Source organism: Triplophysa rosa, linkage group LG11, assembly GCF_024868665.1.
Source record: "Triplophysa rosa linkage group LG11, Trosa_1v2, whole genome shotgun sequence".
NCBI lineage: Eukaryota > Metazoa > Chordata > Actinopteri > Cypriniformes > Nemacheilidae > Triplophysa > Triplophysa rosa.
The window spans coordinates 15,624,638-15,648,041 of NC_079900.1; the positions used below are offsets into that span (position 1 = coordinate 15,624,638).

Consider the following 23,404-nt stretch of genomic DNA (forward strand, 5'->3'; position numbering starts at 1 on the left):
CACATACTATACTGACGAAAAAAAGTTTTAATGGTATGTAGTCGAGTGAGCAATATTTCAGCATTTGACTGGAAATGTCTTACACAATAAATGTTTATTCATATACAGTATAGTACCTATTCGGTCTTTCTATTTATGGTTGACCTACTCATAATTTAGACCAGTTAAACCGAACCATATTTTGCATTTTAACATTTTCATTATGACTATTATTCAGTAGGATATTTAATTTAAACACGCGCGCGCGCACTCCACCTCTCCACTCGTCTCTAGAAAATAGTATTTCTCTCACAAACCCCCTCCTCCCACCGTCTTTCACACCCACCCTCTCTCTCTTTTTCTCCTGTTCATGCATTATTATGTGAAGGGGAGCAGTGAGTGCACAGAGAACAACCCGCGAGCTCCACGTGGACGTCCAGCGGACCTGGCGCGGAGAACATCAGCCGACCAGGAGAATGGTATAGTAAGAAATAGATGCGTATTGACAGGTACTGTAAAGCAATATAATAGAAGGCGTGCACTGTCAGGTCATACCTGAGTACATTTTACAATTTAGCTTCACTCTGTATTTGAGGAAAAAGTTGAGAGAAAGACGAGAGAGCTATAGTACACAGTGCCTTGCGTAGTTTACTTCTGAAAAAAAAGCTATGCTACAGAGAAAGTGAGTTGCATTTTTACATTAAAAAGTACTTGTTTGATCAAACAAATGTGCTAAAGTGATGGCTGCGCTTAGGCGTAAATTTGGAGAAGATTATCAAGTGGTGAACACGAACAGAGGCGCAACTTTCCCCAGCGCGCCGGTGAAGAAGAAGCGCCAACGCTTTGTGGAGAAGAACGGCCGCTGTAACGTGCAGCACGGGAACCTCATCGGAGAGACCAGTCGTTATTTATCGGACCTGTTCACTACGCTGGTGGACTTGAAGTGGCGCTGGAACCTTCTAATTTTCATTCTCACATACACCATCGCCTGGCTGGTCATGGCCTCAATGTGGTGGATCATTGCATATATAAGAGGGGACCTAAATCATGGCCACGACGCTTCCTACACTCCGTGCGTCGCCAATGTTTACAACTTCCCGTCAGCGTTCCTCTTTTTTATTGAAACCGAGGCGACCATTGGGTACGGTTACCGCTATATAACCGAGAAGTGCCCTGAGGGCATCATTCTGTTTCTATTCCAATCTTTGCTGGGTTCAATAGTGGACGCGTTCCTCATCGGCTGTATGTTCATTAAGATGTCTCAGCCCAAGAAACGCGCAGAGACGCTTATGTTCAGTCAGGACGCGGTGATCTCACAGCGAGACGGAAAACTCTGCTTAATGTTCCGCGTGGGCAATCTGAGGAACAGCCATATGGTGTCCGCGCAAATCAGGTGTAAACTCATAAAGGTGAAAACACACACATACACGTGCGCACCCACTCGGGCATGTACTGACCTTTAGTTAACTCACAATTATCACAACACTACAACCATGTAAACAAAGTTGGAAACAATTTTATGCAAATTTTATACGACTTTGCATGAATAAGAGATTTTGGCATCTTTTAAAATCATCCAATTGCATTAAAAGCATTCATTTAAAGTTACATTTTAGTGACCCATAGCCAGGAAAAGCTTCAATATAGTGAAAAAGCATTAAAAGCTAATTTAAATTTTATTTATTGCTACTAGGTATGCCACTGTATAGCAGAAATATCAAACACTTAAGGTTTTTAAAAAAAACTTTACAAATGAATAAACTTTTCACCATACTTTTCAACAAGTCTTTCATATCTTCATTCTGTTATAATGTTGTTGTGTACGTCAGTGTAAAGATAATTATACTTTTGGTTTATGTTAAAAAAAACTAGATGCCTTCAGTTCTTGGAAGTATTGTTCACCGAGTGTGTACTGGTAGTTAGGATGAAATGGCTGCTCTTTTCCTTGAGAAATATTCTGTTCTCTTGATTTTCTGAGCATTAGTGACAATCAGGGGAGCTGTGAAATATTATTTAGCAGGACCGATATGCTACTCTGAATTTGGGTACCTCTTTCACAACTCATTATTCATTACATGCAACGGGATAAAGTGTTATTTTGTAATCCTGACATGGACAGCCATCATCACAACAGAAAAACAATCCGATGACAATGCATTTGTTTAAAAGACCAACAGATCGGTAACTGTCTAACATCTGTTTCTTTGTAACCAGTGATTTAAACAGCCCTGCACTGAAGACGGTTTCATGTCAGTGATGTAAAACTGTAAGTGGCTGCTGGTTTTAGCTGGTTTGTGCCAAAATGAGAAGAGAAAAACAATTGCTCTGGGGTTTGAGTTCATAAGCCTCTCTAAGACTCCTGCTGAAGCTAAGGTCAAATACATGGAAATGCCAGAAAATCTGCATTTGCACACTTGTGAAAGGGGATTTTAGTGGGCTACAGCCTCAGACAGCATCTTACACATCCTCATGAAAATGCTCCAGACTTTTTAACAAATGTTTTTATGGTAAAGGGGGGAGAGCAGTACTTCTTTTCAAAGGTTTTTCTAGAAGAATATGATTACATAACAAGACTGTTAATCCATATCTGCACTCTGTACACTTCAAGCTTCATAATTCTACTGTGTGTACGCGTGCGTGTGTGTTTGTCTATCTGTTGTTCCATAGCATCACAGTCATCCGTTTAAAAATGTGAGTACTCTTCAACAATGTTGGTTAATTACTTTGCAAACCCACTCAAAAATCTTTCACAGGATTTATTTATCCAGTGCCAAGTGAATGCAGTGATTGATTAAAAGCTTTTGGTCAATGGTGTCAGACTTAATAAGCCAGACTGTCAGGTTAAGCTCACGTTTTCTCTCTGTGAGAGAATATGAAGAGGATAAAGCATGAGAAAGGGTAAACAAAGAAGGCTGGGTAAGTTAGTGAGAGGTTTACAAGATATTAGCGTGATAATAAGCGTGAGCGAACTCAAACAAAACAGAATTGGATTTTTAGAAAAATCAAAAAAGCCGGAAAATTGGGGAATGGCTGTGATGAAGAGTGTAAAGATAAATTGGAAAGAAGCATTCTCTCACTCTTGCTCTATCTCTATTTCTTTTTCTGTCATAACCCCTACCTTGGTTCTAATCAGTATTTCTCATTGCGCTCCAGGGCTACTTATGCAGACAGTGGTTTTTTCTGTAAAGAACCCTCAGCCAGAACACCAAAGATGTACCTAATGTATATAATATCATATATTAAAAAATCTATAATAATAATATAATTATATAAAACCATTTTAAATTATGTAATAATATAAAAATAAATGAATTAGTTACATACTTAATCATTATTGTTTAAATACTCAATATAATAATATTAATTATGTAAAAATAAAGTATTGTTATTGTAGTTATAGCTAGTGGTGTTCTAGTGCCAATATTATTTTAAAATCAGAGGATGTCAGGCAGTTATCTCCCACTGTGTCTACACAATAACTGTTGGAGGCTACTATACACTTGGGGATATCTTGTGTATGAGTGTGGTTGTGTGACTGGAACAGATGTACTCTCCTACTGTGAGTGACAGTCTCAGTTACTGGTTGCATTGCTCTGTATGTGTTTTAATGATATATGAACTTTATCTGTCCTCCCCTTTGCTTGCCCCCCATGCTGCCAATTTTTGGTTTAAGCTGCCTTAACCTGTAAATCAAGTCATTTAGATTCAGTCACCCCCACACACACACACACACACACTAACATACTGGGAATGTGTCAGACCTGTCACCTTTTTCAGATGACGTCATGGCCGATACACAAAACTGAAAACAAAATTGTTGCTACAATGTTGATTGTGTATTTAGAATTACAGTAAACATTAAAATTAATGGGTTAAGGTGTTCGCTATAAAAACCACACAACAAAAATTAATAGCAGTAATTATAATCTTTTGACACTAATTGTATTATTTTGACAATCCTATTATTTTTATTTTAAGTCTTTTTATTTTAAGTTTGTATAAATCAGAATCTCCCAAAGTACCCTGGAATCTGCTTCAGTATCCGACTGGATATGATAAGATTCACAGCATCTCCTGAAGGTGCAATTGCATAGATTCGCACCAGACTGACCCTATCATCGTTCATCATATATTTCCTTACAAAATGCAAACAGGGATATTTCACTTGGCCCCACACTATCTCTTACTTTATTTTCCATTGCTTGTTACAGTTTCTGTCTACCATATCAACTAATTTGAACAAAATGTCACTATGATTTTTTTTCAGCATTATATTCATCAAATATTTCAGTTATTTTTCCTTCAGTTCCGAACAAATGAAATAGTAACATAGTAACGATCACCTTTCTCTTACATAATCCAGGGAGTCAGTGTCTCTACTTCTGTACAGAGATTGCAGGGAGAGTGTTGAGAGAATCGAAAAAGAACATGAAAAGAGCAGAGAGATGAAAGGAAGCTGAAATCATTATCATAAGGGATAAAACAAAGAGAAAATACAATAAAAGAGTGATCGACAGAGACATTGGGAATCTGGCTGACACAGGAATACATTTCCATTTGGGAGCAATGGAGAGGGGTGACTGTGTTTACATGACACAAGAATATTATGATTTAATCAAGACCTGGTCATATTCAGATTTTCTAATAAGGTTGCTGTAAATACAAATGAAGTAAATGTATTGAGTGATGTAATTGCCCTTTGGAATGGAAACCCCACATACAATATCCAGCTCAACCTTCCTGTCTGCACGCACAGACAGACACTCACACACACACACACACACACACACACACACACACACGCACGCATGCACACACACACATACACGTTCACATACACACACACACATAATTGATATCAAACCGGCAACTGTCAAACAACCTCATGCATAGGAGAATGTGTTTCCATGTTGCAGTTTAGCTGTATTAGTTTGATCTTATTTTACAGGGTGAACATCTTGGTTACGTATGTAACCTCAGTTCCCTGATGGAGGGAACGAGACGTTGTGTCGAACCGACAGATTGGGGTTTGTCTTGAGAACCTATCATCTTCTGAGTATTTTGAAAAGGCCAATGAAAATTGGAGAATGAAATTTGTATGCCGGACTCCTCCCCGGATGTCCGGGTATAAAGGGAAGCCGGCATGCTCATTCGTTCACCGTTTGGTCTGAGGAGCCTGAGAGCATCAGTGGTCGGCCAGCGTTGTGGCATAAAGGACACAACGTCTCGTTCCCTCCATCAGGGAACTGAGGTTACATAAGTAACCAAGACGTTCCCTTTCTGTCGGTCTCTCGACGTTGTGTCGAACCGACAGATTGGGGTTCCTATAGAAAACGCCACAGCGCTGAGCCGCGTCACAATCTCTAGCGGAGCGATGCTGACTGGCCTGGGCGAGTCAGACGTGAGCGCTAGCGTGAAATTGTAACCGTCCAGTGGAGAGGTAGGGGGTCCCAGAGCTTTTTCGAAAAGGTGGGAAGCCCCTGCCACCGGCCGTCACGGGCGGAGGCCTTAATTCTCTAACAGCGAGAAGCCGCCCGGCACCGTAAGGGCCACTGGATAAGCATTATTCCCCCCTGGGGGAAAAACGCTACAGAGACCACTACCTACCATAGGGAGGAATTAGTGGAGACACCGCATGGTCTCACCATCAGGGGAGAACTCATGGGAAAATGTGCGGACTGAAGGAGTTAACCGCAAGGTGGAAGTCCACCTAGGGAGGTCATGGGTTGCCGAGGTGGGAACCATTCATGAGGATACATCAGACGGAACCGCCCACGGAGGGGGGGTTACCACGTCTGGAGCACTAGATCCGGTTAGAGATATGTAGATGGCTCAACTGTTCCCCGGCCTAAGGGGGCAGGGCTGCTCTGCCCAGCCTGCCCCCAGGAAGGTGCTTAGTTGTGGATGGAATGCCTGTTCTTTACCCAGTGGGGAAAGAAGGGAGGCGGAATTAGCCGCTGACCCACCTAAGGAAGGGGGAAGGGCTTTCGCAGGCGTACGCCCTACCGGCTGCCGGTCCTACATGTTGCCCTGCAGGACGCGGGCTGACACCGGTTCCACACGTAGGTTGTAGAACCTCACGAAGGTGTTGGGCGTAGCCCAAACGCCAGCTCTGCAGATGTCTGCCAGAGAGGCGCCCTGAGCCAGTGCCCATAAGGAGGCTACACCCCGAGTGGAGTGTGCCCTCCCTCCTAACGGGCAGGGGTGATCTTGAGATCGGTATGCCGTAGCGATGGCATCCACGATCCAGTGCGCCAGCCTCTGTTTGGAGACAGTCCTCCCCTTCTACTGACCCCCAAAACAGACAAAGAGCTGCTCAGAGCTTCTGAAGCTCTGCGTGCGGTCCAAGTAGAGGCGCAGTGCGCGTACTGGACACAACACGGAAGGGGTTGGGTCTTCCTCCCCAGTGGGGAGCGCCTGCAGGTTCACCACCTGGTCTCTAGGGTAGTGGTGGGAACTTTGGGCACGTATCCGGGCCGGGGTCTCAGGATAACGTGAGAATCACCGGGCTGAGTTCTTGGCAATCTGTGGACACGGAGGGTGCTTGTAGGTCCCCTACCCTCTTGGAGGTGAGCGCCATCAGGAGAGCCGTCTTTATCGTGAGGTGAGAAAGAGCGGCAGCTCCGAGGGGCTCGAAGGGGGGGCCTCTTGAGGCCTGCCGCCTAGGTCGTAAGAGGGTACGGAGCACGGACAAGGCGGTAGCCTTCTCGTGCCCATTAGGAACCTAATGACCAGGTCGTGCTGTCCCAGAGGCTTCCCAGCAACTTGGTCGTGATGAGCGGCCGTAGCGGCTACATACACTCCCAGTGTGGAGGGGGGAGAGGTTACTCTCCAGTCTCTCCTGAGGAAGGGACAACCTGTTCCCGATCGAGCAACTCCATGGGTCTTCTCACCGAGAAGAGCACCAGGAAGAGAAGAGGCACCACTTATGGGCGTATAGCTGCCTAGTGGCCGAGGCCCTAGCCTGAGTGATGTCCCAACCACCGGGGGTGGGCCACTCAGGATCTCCTCATCCCGTCCAGACATGGAGGTTCCAGGGGTCTGCCTGGGATGCCGTAACATGCCCCTTCCCCTGGGAAAGCAGGTCCTTCGCCAGGGGGAGCGGCCAGGGGGGAGTTGTTGTCAAGAGCCTTAGCTCCGAGAACCAAGTCCGGTTAGGTCAATAGGGACTAACTAGTACCACTTGATGCTCCTCTTCCCTGGCCTTGCACAAGACCTGTGCAATGAGGCTACTGGGGGGAAGGTGTACTTCCGCTTACCCTGCGGCCAGCTGTGCGCTAGGGTATCCGTGCCGAGGGGTCCCTCGGTCAGGGAGTACCAAAGCGGAAATGGGAGGAGTCCAGGGAGGCAACAGGTCCACCTGCGCCTGGCCGAACTGCTCCCATATGAGCTGGACTGAGCGGGGATGGAGTCGCCACTTTCCGCGAGGCGTCGACTGACGAGAGAGTGTGTCGGCTGTCTGGTTCAGGTCGCCTGGGATGTGTGTGGCTTGCAGGGAGCTGATCACCTGCTGACTCCAGATGAGGAGGCGTCGGGCGAGTCGTGTTAGCTGCCGTCAGCGAATGCCACCCTGACCATTAATAACGCCACGGCAGCTGTGCTGTCCTGCCGTAACAGCACGTGCATGCCCTGCACGAGAGGTTGCCACCTCTTTAGTTGAAATGCCAACGCAGGCGGGGGCCCGTCCACCGCCCTGACACTGCGTGCCCGTTGCACACGGCACCACAACCCTGCAGGGAGGCAACCGTCATCACCACGAAACGCATTGCCCCTGCCCTAGGGGGACCCTGTCCGCAAGAAGGTCATTGAAGACCAGGGGTCAGGGTGCGTCGGCAGAAAGGCGTGATGACCATACGCCTGCTGCCGGTGTGCCACGCTCTCCAGGGAACCCGTCTCTGTAGCCAGTGTTGGAGCGGTCGCATGTGCATCGACCCGAGGGGGACCACCCCCACCGAGGATGCCATGTACCCAGGAGCCTCTGAAAGTTTCAGGGGGACCGCTGACTGCCTGAAGTGTTTAAGGCAGTTCAACACTGACTGAGCGTGCTCTATCAGTCACGCTGTCATGGAGACAGAGTCGAGTTCCCTACAGAGAAAGAGGATGCTCTGCACAGGGGAGAGCTTGCTCTTTTCTCGGTTGACCTGAGGTCCCAACCGATCTAGGTGCCTGAGCACCAGGTCCATGTGTGTACACAACAGATCTCATGAGTGTGCCCAGATGAGCCAGTCGTCGAGATAGTTAGTACCCACACACCTCTCTCCCCGAGGGGAGTGAGGGCAGCTTCCACGGTCTTCGTGAAGACTCGTGGGGACAGGGACAGACCGAAACGGAGGACTCTGTACTGATACGCCCGCCCGAAAGCGAGACATGACAGTAAGCGTCCTTCAGGTCGATTGCCATGAACCAATCTTGACGTCTGGTAGACGCCAAAATGCGCTTCTGCGTGAGCATCCTGAACGGCAGGTTGAGTAGGTGCCTGTTCAGGGTACGCAGATCTAGCAACCCCCTTCTTTGGGGACGATGAAGTACGGGCTGCAGAACCCGTTGAACATCTCGGCCAGAGGGACGAGCACGATCGCTTGCCAGAGGGGTGGTGACCCTGGCCCGAAGCACGGGAACATCCTTGCCTCTGACTGAGGTAAGAGGATGTCCCGAACTCGAGCGGGCGTCTGGTAAGTTGTATCGCGTAGCCGAGACGGATCGTATCCCGTAGCCACCGTGACGGTTTGGGGTGAGAGCGGCTGTGATACGCACCCAGAGAGAGAGAACTCTTAAGCGAGTGTGGCCGTTGGGGACGGGGCAGGCGTCCCGGACCGACCACCCAGCGTGGAATGGCCGGGGTCGGGCCCGATGGTATTCTCGATCTCCCCGGTGTCTTCCCACGAGGGCCGCTGCTTTTGCCGCAGCTGCTGACGGGGTGATGGTCTCCTCCTCGATGTCTCTTCCGGGGGCCGCCTGAGTGGGGCCGCCAGAACCGGAGGGCATCGAAGAGGACCAGGGCTTCTGGGAAGTAGACGGTGCACGGGACTCGACGGCTGAGGCGGCTGAGTCGTGGCGCGGGAGGATATACTTGATATCCTCTGTCTGCTTCTTTACTGTCGAGGACTGCGGGTCGACAGAATCACCAACCAGCCCCCCCCTTGCGAGACGGGTGCGTCGAGAAAGCGGACCTTCTCGGCGTTACTCATCTGCGCAAGGTTTGGCCAGAGGAGTTTCTCATGGACCACAAGTGTGGATATCGTCCGACCCAGGGCCCGCGCGGTCACCTTGGTCACCCATAGAGTGAGGTCGGTGGCAGCGCGGACTTCCTGCATAAGCACTAGGTCGGTCTTACCCTCGTGGAGCTCTCTCAACGCCTTGGCCTGGCAGGAGCCATAGCGTGGAGAGAGGAGGCAGCTTGGCCCGCAGCAATGTAAGTTCTCGACACTGGAGATGCCGAGACCCTCCATGCTTTGGACGGGAGTCTAGGTCGAGCCCCCCTGCCACCTGAAGGCACGAGTGCACCGCGCATACTCCACCTGGGGGACATCGACGTATCCTCTAGCTGCCTCACCCTCGAGGGGAGAGAGGGTGACAGAACTTGTTTGATGTGAACGTGCCGGAAAGGGGGTGTACCAGGTCTTACTAAGTTCCTCATGCACTTCCAGTAAACACGGCACTGGGGGCGGGCGCGGCTTGGAGCCATGAACACAGCCACCCGTGACGCAACGTCTGAATCGTCAACCGCCCGCAGTGCGGGCAGGACGTATCCACAACGTCTGCCCCAGCGTACTGGAACAGACACTGTGTCCGTCCCCCTCCTCGATGAGTGTGTTGCACCCATGAGAACAGCGGGACAAGCCACGCTGGAGAAATTTGCTCTTTTAGAAAAGGAATTTTGCTCGACCACCTCCGGAACTGCCGAGACGCCCAGGGGAAAGTCACTGCAGGAAGGGACCATCCGCTGCACCACGTCATAGATTCCAGCAGAATATTGATCACGGAAGATCGCTGTGTCGCTCATCAGATGCACAGGCTCTGAAGAACAAACGTGAATGAATGAGCATGCCGGCTTCCCTTTAGAAGGTCCTTTATACCCGGACATCCGAGGAGGAGTCCGGCATGCAAATTTCATTCGCCAATTTTCATTGGCCTTTTCAAAATATTTAGAAGATGATAGGTTCTCAAGACGAACCCCAATCTGTCGGTTCGACACAACGTCGAGAGACCGACAGAAAGGGAACATATGTTTGCCGTACGGGACAGTCATGTGTGCAGTGATGAATGAGTCAATTGCTGATAATTACATTACAGGAGACAGTCAGGAGTCAGCTTGTACTGAAGGTTGAGTGGGTGACAGATTATATTAACGCTTAAAGTCCCTGTGATATCAAAATCAAAGTTTTGTGGCTTTTTAGTATGAATATGTAAGCCTTAAACGTACAGTGTGTAATTTTCTGGGAGGATCTATTGACAGAAAAACAATATAATACACATAACTATGTCTTCATTAAAAGACCTCACATAATGAAGTGTTATGTTTTTAATACTGTACATTAGAATGAGCTATTTCTATCCACATACACCTCGGGTCCCCTTACATGGAATTCACCATGCACTTTTACTGTAAATTCAACGCAGAATGTTGTATTTTAAAGCACTGAGTAAGATCAAACATTGCAAGCAGTTAGACAGCCTCAACATTTTACAACAGCACAGACGAGTAGAAGAGGTGACAAACACCGGTGCCATGAATCAACATAAATTACAAGATTTTCAAATTACACATCATTGTCATCTCTGTTTTTTGTAGTAACAAAAAGATTATCTGTCATAATTTGAAGTAGTGTTCTGCTCGTGTAGTGTGTCTGAGACAAAGACAGCTCTCGCCAAGTGACGATAACTATCACACTCTTTTCCAAACAAAATAACGATGTACTGATATAATAATCAGGAAAAAACAAACATGACATCATGACACAAATGGTAAGATTCAGACAGAGGGACGAATAATGATTATTTGTAACTCAGCGTCTTGTGTGGGTGTGTAGTGTGTAAAGGTCTTCATGCTGTAATGTTTCTTTTGACTGTGTTTGTCTTTGTAAAGTTTTTTTGTATATAATTCACACATGACATATATGTTTTGAATACAAACGCTTTGAATTACTTACAATGTTCATGCACAGCTAACTTCAGACCCCACACAAGAATGCTCTGATACCTTTGTATAAATATGTGTGTATTGCGTGTGTGTGTGTGTGTGTGTGTGTGTGTGTGTGTGTGTGTGTGTGCGTGCGTGCGTGCGTGTGTGTATGTGTTCTTGTTTTTGGTTTTATACATTGTGGGTTTCAGATGTCCCCACAATGATAGTAAAAGTCTCAATTCAAATGGATTATTAAACATACTAAATGAGGTTTATTTGAAAATCTAAAAATTCAGAATGTTTTCTGTGATGGTAAGGTTTTGGTAAAAATATGTAGTTTGTACAGTATAAAAATCATTACATCTGTGGAAAGTCCCCACAATGTATAGAAACCTAACATGTGTGTGTGTGTGTGTAGGGCTGGCAGTGTGTGAAATGTGAAGTGGACAGCATGTTAATATATATAATAATCATGTATTCTATTCTATTCTGATTAATCATTCTGATTCCACTGGTCCTCCTTCTTAAAGTTAAATTATAGTTGTAGTGGCACCTTATTAACAGCGTAAAATATGTGTAAAAAATGAGTCACATGTATTGCCTGTAACTCCATCCCTCCCCTCAGCTGTACTGTCAGAGCCACTGTTAAAAGGAAAGCTGTGAAATCCCAGCTTTTATTCAGCCATGCATATGAGTGAGTCAAATGATGGCTGCTGGTATACCTGCTGCAGTTTCGATCCACCTCCTACTGTTTCTCTTCTCTTCTGTCCATCGCTCATCCTCTTCCTCCTTGTTGAAAGATAAGGGAAAGAATGACAGGTTTGATCGGGTGTCTCTTTAGTGTACAAAGCACATACAGTATGCTTGCATGTTTAGGAAAATTGTTGATTTAAACTATACAGACAAAACAAAAGATTGCATTTGCTTTAATGGGACACCCGTGTAGTCGACTGAGAAGCGTATTGATTTGCTTGAAATCCTATTTGACTGGAAATCTAATCTTCCATTCAACTCCATAATGGCTACTGAACACACACACATATTTTTTTATCATGCTGGGCAACTTTTCTTCAAAATTGATTGTACGCCTAAAAGGAACCTCTTGCATTTTTTTATTTTTTTTCATTATTTAATATGTTCGACTAGCAGAACCTGAGACACGACAATGGCTTTTTGAATAAAAGCTTTAATACTGCATTTACTTATAGTACTCTTTTTAAAAATGCTTTTCATTTACTGCCTTACATGTGCTTTAAAAGTGGACAGACACTGAATTCTTAAGACGTTCTTGCCTTTTGCTTAACATAAATCAATCAGCATTAATATTACTATTTGAAAGTGATCATTATGCTAGCATTTCATCACTTAGCATCTTACTCAAATGAACTAAATAGTTGTTTATTTCATGTGCTTCTGAACTGTGGGTTATGGAACGTGTGTGCCCATGCATGCGGCAACCAAACATCAGAGCAACAGTCAACGGTATGTTGAGAGCTTTGAAAAGGAGGTGACTGCTTCTATGATGGCCAGCTTTTTCCAATGTGATGACAGTTCACATACGCTTGAATGACTGAATATCACTCTCAGTGTCTCGCCATTGCAAAAAATGACATTCTTACTAAGTGTTTTTGTCTTGTTTTGCACTACAAATATCTAAACATTCTTAAATCAAGATGCACTTTCTTGACAAGAAACGTGACCTAAGATATTTAGTCTCTTTTTAAGGAGAAAAATATAAAAAAACAAGCCAAAAAAATCTGCCAATGGGCTGAGAAAAATCAACTTGAATTAGGTACTTGAGAAAAAGGTCAAACTAAATTCAAGTTTATTTTTCTCACCCCATTGGCAGATTTTTTTGGCTTGTTTTTTTATATTTTTCTCCTTAAAAAGAGACTTGGCTTGTTTTTACCATAAACTTACTTAATTATTACATTATTTTTCATATAACAAGACTAAATATCTTAGGTCACTTTTCTTGTCAAGTAATTGTATATTGATTTAAGAAGTTTTTGATATTTTGACTAAAAACAAGACAAAACGCTTAGTAACAATGTCATTTTTTGAATACATTTTAATGTGAATAGCTTCAGCTCAGTGTCCAGCAAGTATAAAATAATAGAGATGGCAAAGTTATCCAGCATATTCAGGCAAGACTACTGTAGATGGAAGTACAGTGAGAGATGGAGCACCGAAGTGCTGCTAAATTTGAAGCAGTAGGCATGAAGAGTTTTTGGCCAGGATGTGTGTGTGTGAGGGTGTCAGGGTCCTGTCCTTCCTATTCGGAGTTTTCGTGTCTTGTGGACAGGGTCGTGACAGTACCATGTCTTGTGTGTATGTTTTGTCTTGTGTGGAGACACGTGGCGGTTTGTTGTGACATTTCGCCGCGTGTCCTCCTGTCTTTCGTTTAGCTCCGCCCCCTTGTTTCTCCGTTAGTCTCCCATCAGTGTTTGATCTCCCTCACCTGTTCCAATCATCTTCCCGCCAGTTTCCATTATGTTAAGTCTTGTCACCTGTCCTTCACCATCCCTGTCCTATTATCCTTCATTAGTTTTCCCATTTATAAGTCCTGTCTTTATTCCCAGTCCTTGTCGGGTCATTGTTGTATCTAGTCTCGCCCTGCGTTACCCTCCCTGGTGTTTTGGATTACCCTGTTCCTGTTTCCCGTGCCCTGTCATTGTGGACTTATTATTTGGTTTGTTCTCTTGTTTCGATTTATATCGTGTTTTCCCATCGTGGGTTTTTGTTTCCCTTTTATATTTACTATAAATCTTTGTTTAACCCTTTCACTGCCTGCACTTGGGTTCTGTCTCCACCAAATCGTGACAGAATGAACCGACCCAAAATGAACCCAGCAGGCAGCAACTCGTCCCGGACTCGGTGGCAGTCAACCACCACCGATGTCCAGAAGGGCAACGGCCCTTTTCCTCCTCAGGGCGATCGGACCCTGGATGATTATGCCCGAGCATCGGTGGCTAGGCGGGGCTTTCTCCCAGAGGTCATGTTGAACGCTTATTTCCTTAAGCTGGAGGAACGGGAGAGGATGATCCGGGGGTCTTTCCAGGATCTGCTAAAGGATCTCTCTTGCAGCGGCCCCCAGGACTCCTCCCGTTCCCACCTGGATTCCATCCCGGAGGACCGGGTTCTGACCACTGGGATGGTGAGGTTCGCAAAGCCATCCTCCTCACCCTCTACAGCCACCTCTCCACCCCCAGCCAGCCTCGGTGGCAAGAGGGGGAGGCAAGAGTCTTGGGGGTCCTCATCAGAGGCCTCCAACCCTGAGCCAGTCGTGCCCTTCACCTCCTTCCTCTAGCCGACCACCAGACGGGTGGTTCGGCTGAAAAAGAAGAGGAAACGGAGGGAGGCACGGAAACCAGCACTGCCGGTTATCCAGCCGGTTATCCAGCCGGCGATGCAGCCGGCGTCCAGTCCGGTGTCCAGGCCGGCGTCCCAGCCAGTCTTCCAGCCGGCGTCCAGTCCGGCATCCAGTCCGGTGTTTCCGGCGTCCAGTCCGGTGCTTCAGCCGGCAGTCCAGCCGGTGTCCAGTCCCGTCCAGCCGGCCTCCAGTCCCGTCCAGCCGGCCTTCCAGCCGGCGTCCCGTCAGGTGCAGCCGGTGTCCCAGCCGGTGGTGCAGCCGGCATCCAGTCCGGTGTCCAGTCCGGCGTCCCAGCCGGCATCCCAGCCAGTCTTCCAGCCGGCGTCCAGTCCGGTGTTTCCGGCGTCCAGTCCGGTGCTTCAGCCGGCAGTCCAGCCGGCATCCTGTCCCTTCCAGCCGGCCTCCAGCCGTTATTGTCCCAGTCTTCCCCAGCCATGTCTGTCCCTTCCCGTCCTGCCCCTCCCAAGCCCCCGCCCTAAGAAACATCCCCCTGTCCCACCCCAGTTTAGTGTTCCCCGTTTCTTCCAGCCCGTTTCCCCCCTCCCTCCCCGTTAATATTTTTCTTATTGTCTAACCCCAACCACTTCGTAGTTCTGTCAGCCCTGCCCCTAGTATGTTCTGTTCTGTCTGTATGGTGTCTGTCTTCGTTTTTGTCTATCTTGTCCCGCTGAATTTTTTCCCCTTGGGCCGTTCGGCCCTTGAAGTGGGGGTACTGTCAGGGTCCTGTCCTTCCTATTCGGAGTTTTCGTGTCTTGTGGACAGGGTTGTGACAGTACCATGTCTTGTGTGTGTGTGTGTTTTGTCTTGTGTGGAGACACGTGGCGGTTTTGACATTTCGCCGCGTGTCCTCCTGTCTTTCGTTTAGCTCTGCCCCCTTGTTTCTCCGTTAGTCTCCCATCAGTGTTTGATCTCCCTCACCTGTTCCAATCATCTTCCCGCCAGTTTCCATTATGTTAAGTCTTGTCACCTGTCCTTCACCATCCCTGTCCTATTATCCTTCGTTAGTTTTCCCCTTTATAAATCCTGTCTTTATTCCCAGTCCTTGTCGGTTCATTGTTGTATATAGTCTCGCCCTGCGTTACCCTCCCTGGTGATTTGGATTACCCTGTTCCTGTTTCCCGTGCCCTGTCATTGTGGAATTATTATTTGGTTTGTTCTCTTGTTTTGATTTATATAGTGTTTTCCCATCGTGGGTTTTTGTTTCCCTTTTATATTTACTATAAATCTTTGTTTAACCCTTTCACTGCCTGCACTTGGGTTCTGTCTCCACCAAATCGTGACAGAGGGGAATTCTGTAGTGTATATAGGTGTGTATGCCTGGTGTGATGAGACTTCGCCGTGGAAGTGTTTCTTGTGGGTTGAAAGAGAGTTTGTGGAGATGCTCCAGAACCTATGTGTGGGTGAAGGTTGTGTATCTGTGTGTGTTTGGGGGGGTGGGATAGTGTGATCTCAAAAGTATGTTTATACTCCATCTCTTGAGTCGGAAATGCTTGCAGAAGCGAACGTATGTGTAAAGTGTTTGTTTGTTTATGAGTAAAAAGAGGTTTAATACGTTTTTTTACATTCACCCTAGAATCTAATTTTACTTTTAGGACAAAATCAGCGTTAGACAATTCAATTTCTTTTTGTAAGAGATGGTCAAAGACAAGGAATGAAAATATGAAAGAATAATGGTGTGACAGAGAGAAATGAAATGTCATACTGTGTCTGTGTGAGGACTATTAAATTTTTCTGCTTGGTTGCACCACATGTACGAGTGATACAGAGCTCCCTGCAACTTCAAACTCACCTAGGAACGTCAGCATACACATTACATGAATATTCATATACATTGTTTTAGGTAATGGACCTATTTACAAACGGTTGTTGGTTTACATCACATGAGGCTGGTCTGCAGCTGTAGGGCCCCTTAGGGATGCTTTTACAGACACTAAAAAGAGAAAGGATATCCAAGAACTAGCTAAATATCTGAGAAATTCTTTCACATTGTCTTCAGAATAACACTGTGAAGGAGATCATTTGTGCGTGTTGCCCCATAACCTTCCTTTCCACACACATGCACATGCAGAAACTCTTCACTAGGTGGCGCACTGTAGAACAGCATTAATCTTAGATTAGAGTGCTATTCTCTTCTTTGGTTTGACATCTCGCTGTAAATCACCAGATCTTACATTTTACCCGCTCTCTGAAAAGACTGAAATCAAGGCTTGAATGACATGATGATGCTTTGTAGGCATTTTCTTATCTCACGCCATCCTCTTCTCTGTTCTTTCTGTCTGTTTCATTTCACTGTTTCGAGCATTCACGCTTGTCAGAATTTCACATTCACTCTTTGCCTGCTGCAGAAACTCTCTCTGCACTTTCTTGCTGAGTGATATTCCCCTAGCACACTAAAAAAATTGCTCGATTTGCATGACAAAAATCGCTCAGCAACCCCATCCCTAATACAACTCAAAAAATGTCAGTACACTGTAATTGTTTTTGCTGTAGTAGTTGCCAGTAACTTACTGTAAATTTATATTTATCTACTGGCAACAGTTTGTTCAAAGATAAATGAACATTAAACATATCTTTGAACAAACTGTTGCCAGTAAATTACATTAATGTAAATCTACAGTAAGTTACTGGCAAACTGCTGCCAGCAATACTGTAATTTATACAGAATGTTTTTACAGTGTAGGTAAAAGACCCTGTTATGCATTACACACAACTTTGTAGCCCAATTCAGTGGGAAAACTATGGACTTGGCAACCCTAATTTAATGTATGATAACATGTTCAATTTGTCATGATGTTCAATTTATAACAGACAAAAATGTAAATATAGATGCATTCATTTTTCTTTTCAGTTCCACCAACACTTTGTTGTACCTCGATGGTCTATTTTTCAGATTCTTGAATATCAGACACATTGTCTAAAATTTGTGATTTTCCATGTAAAATTGATGATGATAATTAACCGAGTGATGATAATGGTGCTGATGATTTCAATGTTTCTCTGCAGTCTCGTCAGACCCCAGAGGGCGAGTTCCTGCCACTGGATCAGTGTGAACTGGACGTGGGGTTTGGGACAGGTGCTGACCAGCTCTTCCTGGTCTCTCCCCTCACCATCTGCCATGAGATCAATCCCAAGAGCCCTTTCTTCGACCTGTCCCAGCACTCACTCATGAATGAGCAGTTTGAGATCGTCGTCATCTTGGAGGGCATCGTGGAGACAACGGGTAGGTTGGATCTTCCATTTTTGCTTATAGACCCATGAAATCAGAATTATGTTTTTTAGTCTCTGTATTTTAGATTGTTAAAGGGATAGTTTAGCATAAAATGAAAATGCTGTAATCACATACTCACCTTCTTGTCATTTCAAACCTGATGATGACAAAAGTTTTAGGGTAAACTACCCCTATAAGTTAATGGACTTCTACAAGTTCATATGATTCATTTTTACCTGGTATGGGTTTAAAAAGTCCTGAAAACAAAGATTGTCATATTCACAGTTTTGTCCAGTCAAATATTGTTTAAAATGGGAAAGTTACATGCCCTACCGGCCGCCACCAACTAATTTGTGACATCAGACTCACATGCCCATTTAGACAGGAAGCAGCTGTCTGACACATAAATGAACATATACGTTTTTGCTTTCATATGCCATTTACGGGTGAGTTCATCTGAAAAAGATTAAATCATGAATAGACAGAAAACAAATAACAAGTATAATAACTGTACTCCTCAGGCAAGTCTTTAAACTTGATTTGAGACCGTATTGTCACAAATGTTAATTTGTATGTACTACTGGTTTAATATTGGTCTTTCACTACAACATCGATCTCATCCCTCCAGTCAATGTGTTCATTGTGTTCCTCCATTAATCTGACCAGACTGAACATTTCAACTTTCTCTCCATTCATTTTTATCTCGTAAACTGTAATTACTGTCCTCAAAGCCGAATGGATGTATAGTCAGGGCAGCAGAGGTAACTAGTACATTGTAAAAGAGTGGAATTCTGATTTAATGATCAGACCATGCTTTTAAAAGTGCCCAGTATATAATATGTGTCTTGTCAGCTTGGTACTTGAACTTCAAATCTCTATGAGTTTGATCTGTTCCTGGTATTCTTAATGGAGGCAAGTATTGTGAGGAAGTATCTGAGTGAAAAGCAGGGTGGAATTTTCTTTTGAGGACAGGAGAAGAAAGGAAATTTCTTTTTCATGTATGCTAAAATGAGATTCGGTCTCCATACACACAGACAGTAATATAATTTGATTTATTCTCTTGCCTAATTTTTGCTTGTGTATGACCTGTGATATTCTCTCTTGATTTGGGCCAGTAAACAACCAGATAGAAACCACACAGCATTGCAATTAAATCCATCTGAAAACCTTAGAAACCCTGGCCTGTAGCATCACTCAGGCAACCACCCACAAAACCTTTCGAGAGAAACAACATTCAAATTTGATTCAAAATTAGTTAGTTATTTTTATCACCTTTCTTCCAGTATCTATCCTTTCCTGGGGGAAAACAGGTTATTTAATGTTATGCTGTATGGGTTGGTTGTTTCCTTTAATAAAATGGTAATATTCATAAAACACCAGGGAGCCTTGCAATTTGTTTTCTGTTTCTTGCTCTAAGAAAGAGGATGGAGACCAGAAGAGATGGAGCATCGCAAAGTGTCTTTGTGCCAGCAAAGCTCATCATTCAGGTGTTAAACCAGTGATGGCCAAAACACACAGTTATAGAACATATCAGAGCATTTTTAATCTTACATACGTAGTAAATCTTAAAGATATCTTTTAACATTTTGATTTTGTCACGGTCCTGCATTCTTGGTTCTGTATTTCTAGTCATGTGGCAGGATCGGGACGGAGCCCTTAGGTTTTATGGGAGAAAGCCATGAGTTGTTTATGTTTTGACATCTCATGTGCTTTCTCGTGTCTTGTCATTGGCCCCGCCCCTCTCGTTTCATGTATTGCTTCCCTGCCGTGTCTAATGTTTCCCACCTGCCCTGTGTAATTATACTTTGTTTGTTTCTCCTATAAATGTCCTCATGTTTCTTTGTCCTGTGCTCGTGTATTGTATATGGTTCTTCTCTGTGTATGTACCTGTACCTTGTGCTTATGTGCCTGTGTTTTGTATAGCCTCGTGTTCGCGTCCTCGTCTTGATGTCTGTTCCCCTAAAGTGAGTTTAGTTTTGCCTTAGTTCTGTTTTGCCCCATTGCGGGAAGTTTTTCTTTTGTCTTTTGTAAAGTCTTTGGTTATTGTGTTTGTCCCCCCTTGTGGGTTTTTTCTTTGTATCGCCCTTTATATTAAAGTCTGATGTGTTAACCCCTTCACGCCTGCCTGCATTTGGGTTCTTCCCACGTATTCCATGACAGATTTAGTTATAATTGTTGTGTTGGTTGTATTTTGTTAAAACGTTTGTGCAGTGTGAGAAAACAAAACAAAACAAAGTTCTTCTCCACCAGAGTTGTTTACGTCTTCGGATGTGGTCTATATTCATTTATTCATTCTATCATTCATTCATGTGCATTTCTTATCAGGTCAATAACAAGGCAAACACGCACACAGAGGTTTAAAACAGTCAGCCTCCCTGCAGGCTGGGACCTATTCTGTCATGTACTCATAAGTGCTTATTGATCCACTGAAACCCTGGACAAAGAAATGTCAAGTTAATCATTGTAAAAAGACATGGCTCCATATTCTTTTAAGGATATGTTACACAGGGTTTGGATGATTAGCTACATCTTGCACGACTGCAGAGCCCTATAGGGGCACAGCAGCAGTGAGCAGGTACTTACTGAATTATAGCTTTAATTATAGTCATATCATTAAACTTATAGAGCTCACAGGATCGAAATGCATGTAATGAAGTAAATCCATGTAGAAGTGGAGAAGTATGCGGCTCGGTTTAATCAGAATCGATACAATAGCTGATCTATTGATTTTGATTAAACAGAGCAATAAGGAGAATCACAGACGGACCTTAATTATGTATGCCGACAGCACGTCGTACCATTAAGGCTGTGAAATCATCCAGCACAACCTTATAGGGAGTGTTTTTTTTGTGTGTGTTGTTTCTGTTTTATACAAATTTTTCACAATTTTTCATTTTTTTACAAATCTCAATATACACAACAACTCAACAATGCTTATAACAATGTAAAATAAATAATGATTAAATAAAAATTAAATTATAAAAGTTCTTTCATTTTAATAGAAGAAATCCAAGATCTTGCCAGGAGAAGTCCATTAATAAAATTTCTGAATAAAATCGCTCACATAAAACTCATACTGGTGGTTCTTCACCTTTTAATAAGTATCCATGTGTAAGCAATAGCCTATTTTATCATGAATAAGTGTACAACATACATTTAAATATATTTTCACTTCTCTGATTTTATTATTAGGTTTTTCATCATAACTATGACAAAATCCTCCTTGTAAAACAACAACAAAAAATTATTTTCAGAGAACCATACATGTGCTGATTGGTCTATTGATGTTTTTAATTTGTATTGAAGCGCAGATTGTGTTTCATTCTGAATGATGCTTATCAGTCACTGAATGGCGCTCTGGTTAAATTATGGCTGCAGGAGTCTTAAATTCTGCCTCGCATGACCTTCTCACACACATTATATACAGAGTGTCTGTAAATCAGATTCTTGGAGGAATGGCACACTGTAAATCATTTTCATGGTCACATTCAGGCTAACCTGACAATAAAGGCCTTCTTATGTGAATCACATTTCGACCACAAATCTTTCTTCTCTATTGTAATGCTTGTTTAATATATGCCGTCTCTCCACAGGCATGACATGTCAGGCTCGTACCTCATATACAGAAGATGAGGTGTTGTGGGGTCACCGTTTCCTGCCTGTCATGTCTCTGGAGGAGGGCTTCTTCAGGGTGGACTACTCCCAGTTCCACAGCACCTTCGAGGTGCCTACGCCACCCTACAGCGTCAAAGAATACGAAGAAAAATCTTCACTACCCTCTCCAATGATGACTCCGAACCGCGAGCATGTGTTCTCCATGGACTGCCTGGAAGCAGGTGAGGAAGGGGCGGGTCCAGGAAGCGGTAGCGCTTCTTGCAAACTACCCAGTAAACTCCAGAAAATGAGTTCATCCGGCAAAGATCTGCAGAGGAGGGTGTTGCGTCTCAGCTCTCAGCAATCGGAAAAAGCTTCGAGCACAGGAGACCTTCCTCTTAAACTTCAGCGCCTCAGCTCCAGTCCAGGGCAGGGTGACGTAGAGGCACGATTCCACCTCAAAGCCCTCAAGGTGGGGTTTCAGCCTTTGGCCATGTCCACCGGAGACCTTCACCAGAGGAGTCTGCCTCCAACTCCAGCGGTAACGCACTCTTACGCTCTTCCACATACGCCTATGACCTCCATTGGCGGACGACCGGAGGATAACCTGCCTGCCAAATTACGGAGGATGAATGCTGATCGCTAACCTAGAAGTGCATTTGGAACTTTCTGCTAATCTGAGACCAGTTTCAGTGTTTATTGACAATGGCCAAAAGGAGCACGGACGGCTATTCCCAGATTAGGACAGAAAGCTCATATTTTGTTTGAAGTTGAATGAGGACTTTTGTGGGGAAAGGTGGAATGTCAAGAATGAACTTTGCTTACTGCACAATGAATGAAAATTTAGGAGTTAGAAAACTATTAGAAAGGATGAGAGATGGAATTTAGTTAGTTGTTTTGTCATTGTCTCTTTGTTTTTGTCAGAAAGCACAAACTCCAACTGGAAGTACAGTGATTTTAATTCTTTAGCAGTTTACTGGTGACTATATGATCACGCAGTGCAGTGTGTCTCGTGCACACGTACATTTAGAAATGTCAAAAATTCTATAATATCTGCATGCCTACTTCTCATCATTACTTGCGTATCACACAACCCTCTGTTATCACTAGTTACAATAAATAAACTATTTATTAAGCCGTAAAATAGTGTCCGTTTTTTGGACTTGCTTTAGGGAGCTTGTGTATTTGAAATCTTTTATGTCTTAAAGGGATAGTTCACCCAAAAATGACAATTCTATCATTATTTGTTCACACTTATGTTCTTCCAAACATGTATGACTTTCATTCTTATGCAGAACACAAAAGAAGATATTTTGAAGAATGTTGATAACCAAACAACACTGCCCCCCATTTGACTTCCATCGTTTGAACACAAAACGATAAGGTTACTCACGTAACCCCGGTTCCCTGAGATGACGGGAACAAGCATTGCGTTTAGCATAACTCTATGGGAAAACTCCAGTTTTATCCGCTACTGAAGCCTATTGGTTAACGTCTGTGGAAATCACAGACCAATGGCGTTTGGGCCTGCCATTTTAGATGGTACCGCTCACCCTGTATAAGTTTAGGCCGAACGGCAGTTCAGTACCATTTTTCAACTGAAGTGCGATGTAAAGACTCGCTGCGTAACACTGTAGCACGGCCTGCTACGCAATGCTCGTTCCCGTTATCTCAGGGAACTATGGGATCTATGGGGGCATAATTCGCCGCTATTGCCACCGTGTAGACTTTGAGGGCGGAGGGGGCACGGCCGCCATCCAGCAACTCTTGCAGAAAGACAGAATGTGAACCATCTCACAGCTTAATGGATCTATGTTCCTCGTTTCGCATCAGCCGATGAAGATAGCCCATTTTTGTGAGTATAGGCGCCTTGTGGAAGGAGCTCTAGCCTCGGTTATAGTTGTCAAAACTCCTCTCGGGAGGGAGGCGCCCGTCGAGAGGCCATACATGCAGGTCCCACAGCTCGGGCCGGGCATGCCCGTTTGTTCCCCCCACTTGGGAGAGCAGGTCTCTACTCTGCAGAATCAGCCACGTGCAACCGATAATATTTGGGCCAACTCGGGCGATCAATGGTACTGTGCATTTGTCCACCCGAATTCTGCTGATGAACTGTGGCAGCAGGGCTACG

General features: G+C 44.6%; 1 protein-coding gene across 1 annotated transcript; it reads left to right on the forward strand.

Moving 5' to 3' along the window:
- The first annotated feature begins 374 nt into the window (after nucleotides 1-374).
- On the forward strand, nucleotides 375-22,410 carry kcnj19a (potassium inwardly rectifying channel subfamily J member 19a). Its single transcript, XM_057347102.1, has 3 exons — nucleotides 375-1,388; nucleotides 17,478-17,694; nucleotides 21,276-22,410. Exons 1-3 carry the CDS (start codon nucleotides 720-722, stop codon nucleotides 21,920-21,922), a joined length of 1,533 nt encoding a protein of 510 aa, XP_057203085.1. The 5' UTR covers nucleotides 375-719; the 3' UTR covers nucleotides 21,923-22,410.
- Nucleotides 22,411-23,404: the final 994 nt, after the last annotated feature.

Bases quoted from the DNA above. Each gene is read 5' to 3' on its own strand.
- kcnj19a (XM_057347102.1), top strand. From the start codon at position 720: ATGGCTGCGCTTAGGCGTAAATTTGGAGAAGATTATCAAGTGGTGAAC. The intron at 1,389-17,477 runs GTGAAAACACAC...GTTTCTCTGCAG, and splicing joins TCAGGTGTAAACTCATAAAG to TCTCGTCAGACCCCAGAGGG. The intron at 17,695-21,275 runs GTAGGTTGGATC...GTCTCTCCACAG, and splicing joins GGGCATCGTGGAGACAACGG to GCATGACATGTCAGGCTCGT.